Here is a 15310-nt window from a genome sequence, read left to right on the forward strand (position 1 = left end):
TAGCTCAGTGCTAAATCGCTTGCTTAGCATTTGCAAGGCGCTGTCAATTCCCAGCAACACACACACACACACACACACTAAAGTAAGGAAAGATCAAAACTTTAGAAGGCTAAAATTGAATTGCTCAAAGCTGTGGAACAAAGATCCAAAAGTAAGCATATACTTTCAACTTTGCTGTGTCCTAGTATGTACACTCACAAACTGAAATTCCATTCAGTTGTGGATACATAAAAAGGATACATAAACTGAACAGACCTGAAACAAAGAAGAGAAATTCAAGTTCTGGCCAGCCAGTATAGTTTTTGGTGATCTGCAGGGTTTTCAGGGAAAACCATCCCCAGAAAGGTCACTGTACAATATTAAGGCTAAACTATCCCCAGTAATTAAGACTTTACATGTTCCTAGCTAAGCTTTAAAAACAGGCCTAAAGCCGGGCATGGTGTTACACTTACTTCCAGCACTCAGGAGGCTGAGGCAGGAGGATCACAAGTTCAAGGCCATTCTGGGCTAAAGGGCAAGTTTGAGGCCAGTCTAGGCTACACGGCAAGATCCTGTCTCAAAAAAAGAGACCCCAAGTTCTTATGCTATCTGCCCCTTGTGTTGACTCCTTGCATAATTCCCTACCCTTGAATGTGGTGGGTGGCACCTGTGACTTGCTTCTATACAGTATACTATGGAAATAAATTTGCAGATATAATTAAGATGCCAAATCACTGAAGTTTGGAATAATCAAAGAGGAGATTATCTTGGGTGGGTCTGCTATAGCCAGGTGGAAGCTCTTAAAGGAGGAAATGGGCCTTCCTTGAGTTGAGAAATTATCCTTGCTAGCATTATAAGGGAAGCAGCCATGGTGAGGGAACAGCAGATGACCTAACTGTGGGCAGCCTTCAGTGGGCATCCAGTGGGGGGAGGGGAAGTGAGGACTTCAGAGTCAAAAGAAACAAATTCTGCTACAAACCTGAATGAGCTATGGAAGCAGATTCTTCCCCACTGAACACTTCAAATGAAAAACAGGCTGACACCTGAATTATGGCTCTTTGAAGCTATGAGCTAATTAAGCCATGCCCAGTCTCCTGACGCAAAGAAACTGAAATGATTGTTTTGAGTCACCCACTTTCAAAACAAAACTAACACAGCAACTAACCCATAACCAGTAGAAAGTTAATCAATAGGGCTGAAAAAAGCACATAAATAACAGAAGATGGAACAGACAAGGATGTTAACACAGCTATTATATATATACCTAAGTACTTAACTGAAAATAGGAATGTAATGAGGAAGAAAATGGAAGTCATTTTGAAGAACCAAAAGAAAATTTTGCTTCTGCTTAGAAGATAGAAAGCCACAAAAGAACACTGTCTGACCACATAATGAGAAAAGGCTCAATCACCTACAAAATCACAACTTCTTAAAAGCTCATCAAAGAGCCAGAATTGTAAGTACCCGGATGAACTGAACACCAAAGGGTAAAAAAATAATCCATGCAGAGTTGGAACAATATGAGTATTCTGAGATTAGCAGAGTATGGAGAAAGAGGCAGTCACCCTAAAATCAGGTAAGAAGAAAATGGCTGAAACTTCACTGAATTTTTAAAGGCCATGTGTGGACTAAAGTAAGATATAGAGTTTCTACAAGTCCCAAACTAAAATGCAAGGCAATTTTGCGATAGAAGAAACGAGAATGTACGAAATAAAACATGACATATAAAATACAATAAAAACAATCATCCACATTATACCAAGTGCTAATAAAATAAATTAAAATCCTACTACTAAAACTAATATTTCATTTATCGTCTGTAAAGAGCACGTCACTAAGCTAATTAGCTTTAAAATTGAACTATACAATGCTTGTCAAATGCTTAGCAGTTACCAATCATAAAGCACTCAATAAATGTTTTCTATTATTAGTAAATACAGTAGTAGTATTTATAACAATGAGTTCTCTCTATACAACACTCTGCAGAAATCTAATCAATTGCAAATCTTATACACACCAAAGATCATCCCTGCAAAAGGACTACAGGTATCTCGATTAGTAGATTTGGATGCCTCATTGCCTCGAACACTAAAAGAGAAAGAGAATATTAAAATGCAGATAGTTTTCGGAAGCAAAAATTCAGAGGAAAATGTAGATATGAGTTATTGGCCCTTCAAAGTGCTACGTCACTATAAAATTTATATATTTCTAAAGTTAAGGTGAAATCATGGCATTTCATTTTTTTGTATAGTAGGACTCTAATATATTCAGGCTATATAAAATATAACTTTTCTCTTTAGCTTGCTTCACTGGTTCCACAGGTTCAATAAATTTATCTTTTTTATAAGATACCCAGGAAGGAAAATGACAATAAGGGCACACAAATCCTAAAGAGAGAAAGAGAGAGAAAGTATAACCCATATATACACTTGGAAAAAAAATAAGATTAACCCTAAAACCTTTCCTTGAAAGATAGGAACAAGATAAAAAAAAGAAAACTTAATTAGAATCCAACAGCAAACTCATTATAAGCATTGTTTATACATTATATTTCTTTACATAGATACTGTTTTTGACCTATGACCATATTATGTTCATTATAAACTATAGGACTATTTATTCTTTTTAGTGTATGTTAATTGTACAAAATGAGTTTCACTATGAAATTTTCATACATATAACATATAACACACTTTAATCATATTCAACCCCATAAGCTCTTCCTCTTCCCTAATAGTTCATTTCTACTTTCATGTCCTTTTTTTAGAACCATTTATTCTTATATATGACACAAGGAAAGACACCAAAACAATGAAAACTATAAACAGTTATTTCCTGTCTATTCTATAGACAGAAACATATGCACACTAATTATACAAAGTAAGCACATAATCTAACTACTAGATAAGGTTAAATTCAAAGTAATGTTTTGAAAGAAAAATTTACACTGCAGGAACATTCTCTATGCAGCTTAACTCCAAGATATTTTAAATTGATTATCAGTCCATTAAATAATGTGTTATTTCTGCTATCATTATTTCAAACAACCTGATGTACTTTATAATGGTAGAGACTTATTCAGAATACCTTGGCAAGGTTTATAACCAAAAACTTGTTCTTCAAAAGAATAATGTAAGGCTGGAGGTGTAAGCAAGTGATAGAGTACTTGTTGTCTAGCATGTGCAAGGCCCTGGCTTCTATCCCCAACACCAAGAAAAATAAAAAATTTTTAAAAAGAATTCTGTAAAGGACTATAAATTTTCATTTACTACTATCTCCTCACCTCTTTTTTCCCCCTTTTAATTCATTTCTTCCTAGGCAAGGGAGGCTATTAATACACTATACCTTTCTACTTTTTCAGTAAGCCAATTTTAGGTATGTGCTATTTCACAGTGCAGTGACTCAAGGGCAGAATTTACATCACATACTATACCTTTTATTTGTAGCAGATGAAATTCGTATGTTTGACTGTTCTGTGACATCACCATCATTCTCCATAGGAGGCACGTACCCTCGTCTGTTTCCATGCATCCTTAAAAACACATTAGCTTACAAAGCATGTTCCACATAGTGGACCTTCTTATTGCTCTTTGGGTTTTAACATTTGGTGTTGGAAACATTGAAGAGAACAAAGTGTTACAATGACATCTGACTGTAAACACATTCTAAAATTAATTCAAATGAGGTATTTTTAAGTATGATCTGCTGGTTGATAATAGATACTGAAAGTTTAGATTTAATATTTTCCAGCGTTAGGGAAAAAATCCAAGGCCTTACACATACTTGCCCCAGCCCCCTCCCAGTCTTATGTTTTTTAAAGGAGGTTATTGTAAGTTATTTCAATATAACTTTTTTAAATTTCTCATTTCAAAAATACAAAGTTTAAATATATTTTTAAGAATGGGCATGGTGATGTATGCCTGCAATCCCAGAACTCAGGAGACTAAGGGAAGAAGGACCTTGAGTTCAAGGCCAGCCTGGACTGCATAACAAGACCCTGTCTTAAAACAAAAACAAAACCAAAAGAAAACAAATATACATATTCATTACATTATGCATTATTCATGTACACTAAAATTAAGTTAATATACTAAGACATTTTACTATTCACTTAATAAGTCAATAGTAGAGCATGCCAAGTATTATTCTAAGCACCGGATATGTATAGCTCCTGCACTTATGAAGATTATCATCACAATTCAAAATTGGATTGCTTTTTAGGTCAAAATTCATAGATTCTGGGAAGTATTTCACTGCATACAAAGCATTTTAACATAAATATGTAACAGCAGTCTTTACCATTAAACATTGAAGCCATGACATTTGCTAACACTATAAATCACGTGAAAGAATAAATGTTACTAAAAGCTCAATGGAAAACATAATAGGCTGATACATGGGTAGAAAACAATGAACTCATTTTATTTACAAGGTCATAAGAAAAAATAAGAAAGATGAAAAGGGTCTTTTTCTTCCTTTAGAAAATAATGAAAAATGTTTTTGATTAAATTTTTTTCCATTTGGCAAACACTGATTTTTTGGGGGGTGAGGGGTGGAAGATCTCTATTTTATTTTATTTTTGTTGTTGTTCACTTATTCACATGTGCATACATTGTTTGGTTCATTTCTCCACCCTGCTCCCCTCTCCCACCCTTCCCCAACGGATAAAGGAGAATGATGGAGAAGGTTAATTCAACTATACTGTATTATAAGAACTTTGGTAAATGTCACAATATACCCCCAGTACAACAATTAGAAAAAAGAGATAAATAAAATTTTAAAAATTTCTCACACCAGAGAAACCAACATGAATTTTTACATAATTTGTCAGCATCCATGAAGTCATATTTCAATGTAACTGCTAAAAATATATTGTCTTTTTCAAGAGGACTAATAGAAAAAAATGTGGTTGTTAAAGTATTACTAAATATTTAAGATGAATTTCATTATCAGATTAATAAGACTGGTAATTTTTAGTTTGAAAAGAAAGGAACTTCTCATTCTCCATAAAACCAGCATTAAGATTCTTTCTTCACTTGTTTTCATCACACAAGCTATGGCCAATAATCTGTAGAGAAAAAAACCTGTTTGAATTTCAATCTTAAGAACTATGACTTGGTATGATTTGTTGATGGCTTCCATTTTTTATCCGTATCTAACACAGAACCTTCCACAGGCCCTTTTAAATTTTACTTCAATTTATCAAAAAAAAAAAAAAAAAAAAGAAGAAAGAAAAAAACTGATTTACCTAACCTAAAGCCTAGATGCTCAAACCTCTTTTAAACTGACAAATCAATTTAGAGTTATTTTCTATTTCTACCATTTAAATGCTTACATTCAAATGTGTAGTTGACAATACCAGGCAACCAAATTTGGTTACGCTGGATCTATACAAATCTACCTATGCCGAATATTTAACAGGGTAGGCCTAAGAATGCCTATCCTTACAAAGGGATGCTCATACAAGCAGCCCTGGCTGGCACTTTCAAGAACACAGGTTTTAGGAAGGTTCCCACCCTTCCCAGAACTAGTAACTCCAGACTCACTGTTCCTAAACTATTTGCACAAATAATATAGTCCATACTGAAATACCTGCTTTATTTTAGGGATTCTGGAATTTTCGTACAAGCTAGGAAAGGGGTGTCTACATTATCAGCCCTCAATAAAAACCTTGGGACTCAGTAATGAGCTTTCTGGTAGACATTTCCCCATTTTGTCACAATTAAATGCTAGAGAAATTAAGCATCTCCTGTACATCTTTACTGGACTCTTGAAAACTAGTGTCTGGCTTCCTTCTGACTATGTCCCATCCAGCTTTTCCCTTCACTGACTTTCCTTTGTATCTTTTTGCTGCAATACATCACAGCTATACATAAAGTCCTGTGAGTCTTCCTAGATAATTACCAAACATGGGAGTCACCTTGAGAACCCATGACACAACACACAAAAGTAAATTAACTGATGTAGTAAAGAGGTATCTTTACCAGGGAAAATTTTTAAACACTGAGAAAAAATTTAGTTGCAAGTTATTTAAAGCATAACTGGGATCCCAGAATTAAAGGCCATTAAGACATATAAAAATTTGTTCTAAAACTTATCCAAGAACATGTGGCTTCCTGTTTCAGTTGAGTTGTCTAAAGGCAACATTTAGGTTTACAATTCTAGCTTTCTCTATTCAGCTATTTCCAAAGTATACACAGTAAAATGTTTCACAGGTTCTTGAGCATATATAGATACCTTGAAAAAGCAAGCACCATATGCTCAAGTGATCATTTTCAAAGTTCATACTAAACTCAAAAAATCTAACAAATCACATTCCAATTGGATGCCTTTTCAATAATAAAACTATTCTCTTTCTCTTTAAAAAGAATTTAACAAATAATTTTATTTATGTACCAGATTAAGGTCTCTGCTAAAATCTATAGTAAAACTACAAAGATTTCCCAGTGAACAGTCCATATGAAAGATGGTGTAAGGTGTGCCTTCCAGTGAACTCAAGAAACTCATTAACAAGATTTTAATTCAATTCTATCATTGATAATTATAATAAAACCAATAATGAGAAAATGTTTTCAGAGGCCAAGAAAAAAAGAACAGAAATATGTATTTTACTAAAAAAAAAATCTTAAGGCATTCTATTCAATTTTATGAAACACTAACATGATTGTGTTTTCTTTTTTAAATTAAGGAAGAAATACTATTTACAAATAGATTCCAAAATTTTTTAAAGTTACTAATAAGACCTTTTCAAAAAAATACTACAAGAGACTTTAAGCTGTAAAACCAAATAATAGTTTGGAAAGTTAGTCACCTTTTCTTTTTTTAAATGAACATAGGGTTAGGCTAGTTAGACCTTACTAGTTATGTTGAATTTATATACATACATACATACAAACACTTATGTATGTATGTATGTACAGTGGTACTGGGATGAAACCCAGGGCCTCATTCATGCGAGGTAAGCACTGTTGCACTGAAATTCACCTCTAGCCCTAGCCACCTAATTCTCTATAAAAAATAATCCATACAAGTTTACGTATGGAGTTTGCTCCATTTACTAAATAAACTTTAATAAACAAACTTTCCCCAAGCTTCCATCTAATAAATTTAGAATTTAGTCACTCTTAATTATCCCTGTTAGTTTACATTAATAACTTCCATGGTGGCTTTACAACTTATTTTAGAAACCTTTTCTGAGGCAAATATAAAGCTCTCTGAAAAAAGGAATCAATGAGATTTAGCAGTGGTTTTACCATTGCTATTTCTCTGGTCAATCCTCTCAACCCAAAGGGTCAGTCCTTAATGATAACGTCCAAGAGTAATGCATTTACGAAACGTCTAAGAACAACCAGATTCTAATCAAAGTTCAGGATCTTGGCATGGGTTCTGTTTGTCCCTGAGCTATAGCTTTAGAGCTAGTATCAAATTAAGACTATCCAGACGTCACCTGTAACCTAAATATTCTAGGGTTTTAAATGCATAAATTCACTTATCACACCTCAACCTACTGGGGTTTGTCAGAAAGGGAGACAAACCCCAATAAATATAAATATCTTTTTATAAAAGATATTTGCTTGCTTTTATATGCAAATCGGAATATGATTTAAGAAATGAGATAACTGCAAAATGGTTTTACCATCCTACTAACACACACACACACACACACACACACACACACACACACACACTTTCTTCCTCTCTAATGTTTCCTTTAAGATATGGATCAACAACTCTAGTAAATGAGGTAAAAATCTTAATGCCCAAAGAATCCTGGCATAAACTAGAAACCAAATTTAAGATAATAAAAATTAACTACTAAAGAAAAATCCAAACTAAGTAATATTGTAATAAGGCATTTCTCCCCATTTATCTTACAACACATTAAGCTCAGAAGAGTGTTCTACACTAAGTAAGCACTAAATCTCTGTGGCTAACACAAATTCCAATTTCAGATGAAGTGTTATTTCAGAATTTTATTAAATGACTACTAAACTACCAAGTAGCAACATATAAACTGAAATGCTAACCACATTAATACAGTAGAAACTAAAAAAAATTTTAATGCTACAATCTTCTTTTACTCATTAACATTAAAGTAAAACATAATAAGGTAATATATTAACTTCTACAGATCAAGATAATAAAGACCAGGATGACAACAGTCTGTAAATTTCAAAGTATCATAAGATACACTACTGCATTTGACTTTAGAAAGCTCCTAAAACAGCATAAATTTTACCCAAATTAGTAAATATGTATAAGTGATACACATACACACACAGAATACAATTGTCAATCACAGTGCTAACCACCAAGTTAATTATTTAAGAACACTGCCAGTGATTTTTATGTGAGCTTGGAAAGTAACATTTCTTGAAATTTTTTCATTTTCTCGTCTTTCAAATGGGAAAAATATTTCATTCATAATACATTATGGTGTACATAAAGTTTATAGAGTAGAGAGAAACTGAGAACAAAACTATAAAAATAAAACATCAGTATAAAAGTAAAATTTGTATCACAGACTGACTTTAGGAAGAGGAAAAAAAGAACAAGGAAAACTTAATTTTGTACTTTAGTCTCAAAATTTCCTACCTATTCTGCCTATTAAATATAAACTACTGAATGACTGGTGTAAAATCTTTTTTTATAAAAGGAGCCTAGAAATAACCTCAATTACCATCAAGACACTTGTAAAATGCCTTAGCATTTGGCGAAATAAGAGTTGATACATTAACAAAATGGAAGCAACATGATTTAAATTTCAAAGAAATACTCTAAAGTGGTTATACGTAAGTTCTCGAGTAAACCTCATGTTTACTCTAGTCTCAAAATACTATTTGTGGAAGTTGACATAAGTTCCCTTAATTTCTTGGATACATGAAAAATAAGATGGTTCTAAAATTATTAGGCTGGAATTCATTTGTTAGATCATATATAAAATTATCACAGGGTATAATTATTTAAAAAATTAAAACATACAAAAAATAGCCATGATCATGTTTCTTAAAATCCCAGACTTAAAAACGCATGTTTACATTATACTCTAAAGGTAAGCAGTGTCATGTACAAATAAGGGAAAAAGTTATCATATACAGAGAAGACATCACCAAGATTCCAAGATTACCTGCAGTTCCTCAATTGAGAGTTCTTTTAGTTAAGACTGGGTTTGACTACCTTTACACATAAGTATTTTCAATGTAAAACATTATAGGCTTTGAAGCATTTCCTTAAGTGCAAACAATTAGATTCAGATCAAAGAAACTACGAGGATTCCAAATTTCTAATCTGTCACTCAAATTACCTAAATTAGGATGAATATTAAAAATATTGTGTGAGCAGGAAGTAACAGCTGCAAAGTAAAGAGTAGAAGAAAAAAACTGTAAAAGCTTTGTATTGGTATAAGTAATAATAATAATACTGAATATGCAGTATTACCCCTGAGAAAATTTTCTAAAATACGAAAAAAGTAAACTATTTGGGTTTGCTGTTCAAAATTTAGATTTAACCCTTTCAAGTCAGCCAAATAATGACAAATAGGGGACCCTGTGATATTTCTATCTCTAAAGCAAAAGTTAAGTAAACATATGGCAAGCTTACAGATAAATGACAGTAAGACCTTTTGTAGTAGTTAAGAAATTACAAATAGTGTCACAAAAGTAATCATTCGAAAGAACTGAAACGCATCTGAAAATCTTCTAAAAAAAAAAAAAAAAGAAGTAATGTCAGCTTGGTGGCCTTGGCTCACACCTGTAAATCCTACCTACTTGGGAGTCTGAGATCTGGAGGATCACGGTTTCAGATCAGCCTGGGCAAAAAGTTCGCAAGACTTCATTTCAATGGGAAAATGTTAGGTATGGTGGAATGTACCTTTTAACCCTGCTATGACAGGAAGGATAAAATAGGATTGCTGTCCAGGCCCATCTGGGCAAAAAGTGAGTGAGACCCTATGTCCAAAATAACCATAGTAAAAAAGGGCTGGAGGCATGGTTCAAGCAGCAGAGCACCGACCTAGCAAACATGAAGCCCTAAGTTCAAACTCCAGTACTACCAAAAAAAAAAAAGTAATGCCATTTCACTTAAATAAATATTCAATAAGTAAGTTTAAAACAAATATATTGCTAAAGATACTGAAGAGTATATGAACATTAGAGGATAAACTGTAGTTTTATCTATGTTAAGGTGTTCTTTTTCCCTGTCTTAACATCTGTGAGATGGCCATTGACCTGGTTTTAAGTCAAGTTACTGCAGAGTGGAGTTATTTTATCCCAGCCAGTCATATTGGGATACTATGAATCAAGACAACTCTGAGTTCTTGTCTTGGGAGTTTTATGGACACTACTTACTGGCAGCATAAATTCAAAATGAATATGAATCAATACTGCTTTACACTTCAAATTCCCGGAGAATATTTTGGGTTTTCTACTCAATGCCAAGGTTAAGACATGGAATTTTTCTTTCTGTGTAATGTTTATTTCCCATTTACTTTTACATTAACAGTATTGGCTTCAGTTTTCCAGCTTTACAGTGGGGTCTCCCTCTTGTATGTTTTCTTTTTTCCCCTCAGTGGCACATAAAATGGTGCTTCAGAAAACTAATAGTAACTTAAAATTAACCAAACAGGGTAAACCAAATGAAACTGCTTCCTCCTAATACAATCATGAAAAGTAACAACAGCAATATTAAGTAAATAAAGAAAATAAAAATGAAGTTGTAAATACCTGTCATTTGTATATACTCTCAAAAGTCTTCTATCAAAATCACTTTCATATCTAAACCTCTCGTCCATTTCTTCACTTACTTCAGGATCTTGGTCTGTTCTACAATGCTGTCTGTCAAAAACAGGATCCTCATCAAACCTGCGAAATCTTCTTTCTGGAACACCAGCCTTGTTGGCAAACCTTTGGTGTTTTGTATTGGATAGTCCTACTTCTTCATTCGTTTTATTAGCAATTCTTCTGTTCCTTAATTCAATTTCATCATCTAGTTGTCGGTATCTGTCCTCCTCCAGCCGTCTTTGGTTTAAAAGCTCTTCATATGCCTCTGAAGGAGTTAGAACATCTCTCCTATGGCCCTCTGACTTTGCGCAAGATGTTTGTATTTGTGAAGATAAGTCAGGTTTAGCTTGACTAACAGGATTCTTATTTCTTTGACTCCTAGGCTGTTCAATGAAAAAGGAAACAAATCTTAATAAGATACTATCACTTAAAAGGTAATTAAAGCCTGAACTCATACTTAGTCTATTTATCTCAACTCTGACATTTAACCACCCATAAGAAATATGTTTTCTTTAGAAAAAAAAAATCAAGAAAACTTTGGCTTGAGATAAAACTTATTAAATATAGTAGACAGGCAACAGTAAAATGGGTAAAGAGTCTATAAAAACAGAAAATAGATTAAATGCATATTCCTTTCCCAGGACATATCAGATACATTTTAGCACTCACACAATCAAAATATTTCAAATTACATTGTTCCTTAACACAAAGATTGAAGACAGTGGTAAACTTCTGACCCTAGTAACATCAATAATATATCTATATATATACACACACATATATATATATACACATATATGTGATATATATGCATTATATATATCACATATATGTGATATATATGCATATTATATATATCACATACACATATATAAATTGTTAATATTAAAAATATACAAAAATCACTTAAATTGTTAATATTAAAAATATACAAAAATCACTTGATCTCTAAAATTAAATCTCCCAAGTGAGGTTAAATTTTAAAAGGTAGGACAAGTTCTTCAATATGAGATAAAACAATTTTCAAAACTAAGTATTTAACTGTCCTATGGTTGGTTTAACTTGGCTTACTTTTTCAAATGTTTACATAAAAACCAAGTAGAATGCCTGGCATGGTGGTGCAGGCCTTCAGTCCTGGCACTATGGAGACTGAGGTAGTGAGTTTTAGGCCAGTCTGAACCACAGTCTCAAAAAAATAAATAAATAAATAGAGTAAAATAAAACAAAAAACAAACCAAAAAATAGTGAAACACATAAATATAAAAAGCTTCGTAAGTACAAAATATTCAGCCTGTGGTATTAAAATTGCTTTAAAAGTGAAACCTACCTCAGTACTCTTTTCTACCTGCCTGACTTTTTCAGTGGATTCTTCCTTACCCTTGAGAAACTGATTGTATTCTTTGTTGCGTTCAAGTTTTAACCTTTCCTTAAAATAGAAATCAAAAAGCAATGTTAACTTCAGTTTACATTAAAGTACCTTAATGTCAAATCAGAAGAATCTAAATCAAAGCTCTTACTCAGATTCAAGCTTCACTAATAGTTTCAAGGATAGAAGTCACGGCAATGAACAGGAAAAGATCTGACAACCAATGCAGTTCCCCAGGTTTCTCTTGCCACATGAGAACGTGCATGGTTGTGTGCTTTGGCCCATTAACACATGAGGTCTCTAACAGAAGGGAGCTGCTCCAGCAATGAAACAGCTCCACTTTATATTTCAGTGAAGATGGTATTTTCCAAAAAGCTATGCCCCATAAACCCATAGATTCCAGATTTGTTTACAAACACCAATCCAAAACAAACCAGTTGAATTTGGCCAAAAGCATTCATAGATAAATCTCTCTAGCTAGTAAACACGATAAATGTGTTTGCCAGGGGTCTATCATTAGCATGATTCCAAGGAAGTATGATCCAGCTGCCTCCCTTTATTCCTTTTCAGGGATATCTCCCTGCCCTAATCCCCCAACTCACTCCACCTGCTTCTGACCATTTCCTTCCCCAGGTTAAAGAAGGGAATCCCAGACTCCAGACTGATTTTGATGCCTCAGGAAACTGATATAATAACTAATACTATTCACATACCTTGGCAGATAACCTCTCACCAATAGGAAGAGAAACTCCCAGAGTAGATGGGTCAATTTCACCCGTGGATAGAAAATTTTTCTGTATATATACACATTTTAAAAAATTAGCTAAATGCCTTTATAAAATATTTCAGAAAAGTTTTCACATTCTATATTTAAAACCATTACACTTTACAGAACAAAAAATGAAACAGAGAAGAAGACAGAAATTGCAAGCCTAGAGAACATGACAAAAGTTACTAGAAAAAAAAAGAGCGAGAGAAAGAGAATTTTCTTCCAATTCACAATTCCCTGAAAGGGAAACTCAGGCATTAATTTTCATTTTTTAAAACATTATATATCTACTGATTTGTGATGGTTAAAAAAGCAAACTTTTCCAATTTATATTCCTCTTCTAAACATACATCCTTCATTCTCAGTACTCCAGTGTTCTTTATACTTAAAGCAAAATTTTAGCTACACAAATAACATTATGCCCACAATGGTTTTCTTCTGTTTTTCCTACAATTATATACGCAAATATCTACTCAAATGCCAAAAGACATAAACAACAAATGCTGTTTCTTTATATGTCACTCCATTCACATTCATTAAGCATTTAAGTGAGGTAATATAGTACAGCATTAGACTGGGAGTCAAAAGAGTTAGGCTCTACAGCTAACCCCTTCTCTGATACACTTTCTATCATAAAATGAGAACGATACCTGCTTTGCCTACCTACCAAAGCTGGCATAAGAATCAAGAGAATAAAAATGTAAAATCTCTTTGAGCACTATAAAGTAAATACAATGGATAGTAAAAACTATATGCATTCCCAAGTACTTTCTGGTACTTCTACCTAGTAGTTAAAACAGCTGAAACAAGTTGCTTGACTTCTCTGCCTCAGCATCTTCATCTGTAAAATTGGAACACTATCATTGGTATCACTAAATTATGAAGATCAAATTAATCAATACTTCACTTGTCTAGATCCCTGCTTTTATTCATTAACCAATGAATTATCAACCATCTAATACCTTCCAGATACTTTTTAAAGTGATAGGGAGACAATAAGCCTCTGTTCCGTCTATTCAAGAGATTTATAATCCAGTTAGCAAAACAGATATATAAACAAGTAACTACATACAATGTACTATCTGCTACGATAACACTATATTCAAAACATCAAATATATGAGAACAGAGTGATTAATAAAACAAAGTTTCATTAAATCCAAATTTCCAAATTAGTTGTGCTATACAAAAGCTAATTTGAAAGTTGGTTGTATAAAACTTTAGTAAGCTTGTTTGCCAAAGGAAACAAGATACACAACTAGATCCTTAAGGCTGTTTACCCCCTATATATCAAAGCACACTAAAAATCTAATCACTTTATAGAATTATAAATGAAACAGAAAGATTGTTCAGAATTCCAACTCTCAGAAGATAACTATAAATCCTTATTTGTCATTGAGCAATTCCTCACTTCCAAAACAGGTCTAGGATACTTTGAAATTTTCAAAAATGAAAAAATAAACAATAAGGACAACATAGCCTTATTAAAACTTGAATTTTAGTTAATTCCCTTATTCATTCAGTAAATATTGAGTACCTATCATATGCCCAATCCATTTGGGACTCAATATGTTAGCAGGCCATAATTGCAGTGATCAAAAAATAATAAAAAGAACAAGCTACAGACAGGTCAGGCTTCTTAGAGATGAGAGTGGGAAGAATGGAAATCAGAAGTTCCCTTTTGGACATGTTATAAGATTTCTTAACATGTAAAATACTAGTAAGATTTCTAAGTGAAAACATCAAGCAGGGAGCCAGACAGAAAAGTCTGAGGTTTCAGACAGAAATTCTGGGCTAGTGATATTAATTTAATGATTCAATTTAAAAAAAAAAAACACTCCTCTGAGAATATGCTCTTTCTACACTGTTAGACAGTCAAGAATCCTTTATTCTAGAACACAGAAAGAAGACAGAATTTGTCCTAGTGACTTTTCTTGGCAAACTTAAAAGATTCAATCTTTTAAATTTTAAGTATTCATGTCATCTAAAAGTTAAAATGCCACAAATGATTCAGGAATGGACTGGGAAACTACATATACTCCAGGGGTCCAGGAAGCTATAGCTTCATATTCTATATAATTTTCTTGTTTGCCTTTCAATTCCCACTTCTCAGCTACCATCCAAAGAATGTCTATTTCACTTTAAGGAAATACCACTCCTCTACCATAACCATATTGTCAATAATTCATCACACACACACACACACACACATACAAACTCCTTCACTTTCCTTTAAATGTAAAGACTTGTGCTCCAGTGACCTCTTTCACGTTAATAAAGGCATATCTTTTTATGCCTACTGTAGGGAGCCAGCTTGACATGACTGCAGCCATCTTGGTTTTAACCGCCATTTTGCCCATCAGGTGACCCTAACATACATCCCAAGCTGAACAGAACAAAGTTATTAAAGTAGCAAGCC

General features: G+C 33.2%; 1 protein-coding gene across 12 annotated transcripts in view; it reads right to left on the minus strand.

The window, feature by feature from the left end:
- Cspp1 (centrosome and spindle pole associated protein 1) overlaps positions 1 to 15310 on the minus strand; it is a 136864-nt gene that overhangs the window by 71092 nt on the left and 50462 nt on the right. For 10 of the 12 annotated variants that reach the window (XM_074068567.1, XM_074068568.1, XM_074068570.1 and 7 more), the window contains 5 exons: positions 12837 to 12917; positions 12085 to 12183; positions 10701 to 11140; positions 3413 to 3511; positions 1997 to 2067 (listed from right to left, as the gene is read on the minus strand). In XM_074068567.1, coding sequence (XP_073924668.1) covers positions 1997 to 2067; positions 3413 to 3511; positions 10701 to 11140; positions 12085 to 12183; positions 12837 to 12917 — 790 coding nt within the window. The remainder of the gene's footprint in view (positions 1 to 1996; positions 2068 to 3412; positions 3512 to 10700; positions 11141 to 12084; positions 12184 to 12836; positions 12918 to 15310) is intronic. The other 2 variants (XM_074068572.1, XM_074068573.1) reach the window with 1 other exon arrangement.

The sequence above is a fragment of the Castor canadensis genome, chromosome 3 (genome assembly GCF_047511655.1).
Source record: "Castor canadensis chromosome 3, mCasCan1.hap1v2, whole genome shotgun sequence".
NCBI classification, from domain to species: Eukaryota; Metazoa; Chordata; class Mammalia; order Rodentia; family Castoridae; genus Castor; species Castor canadensis.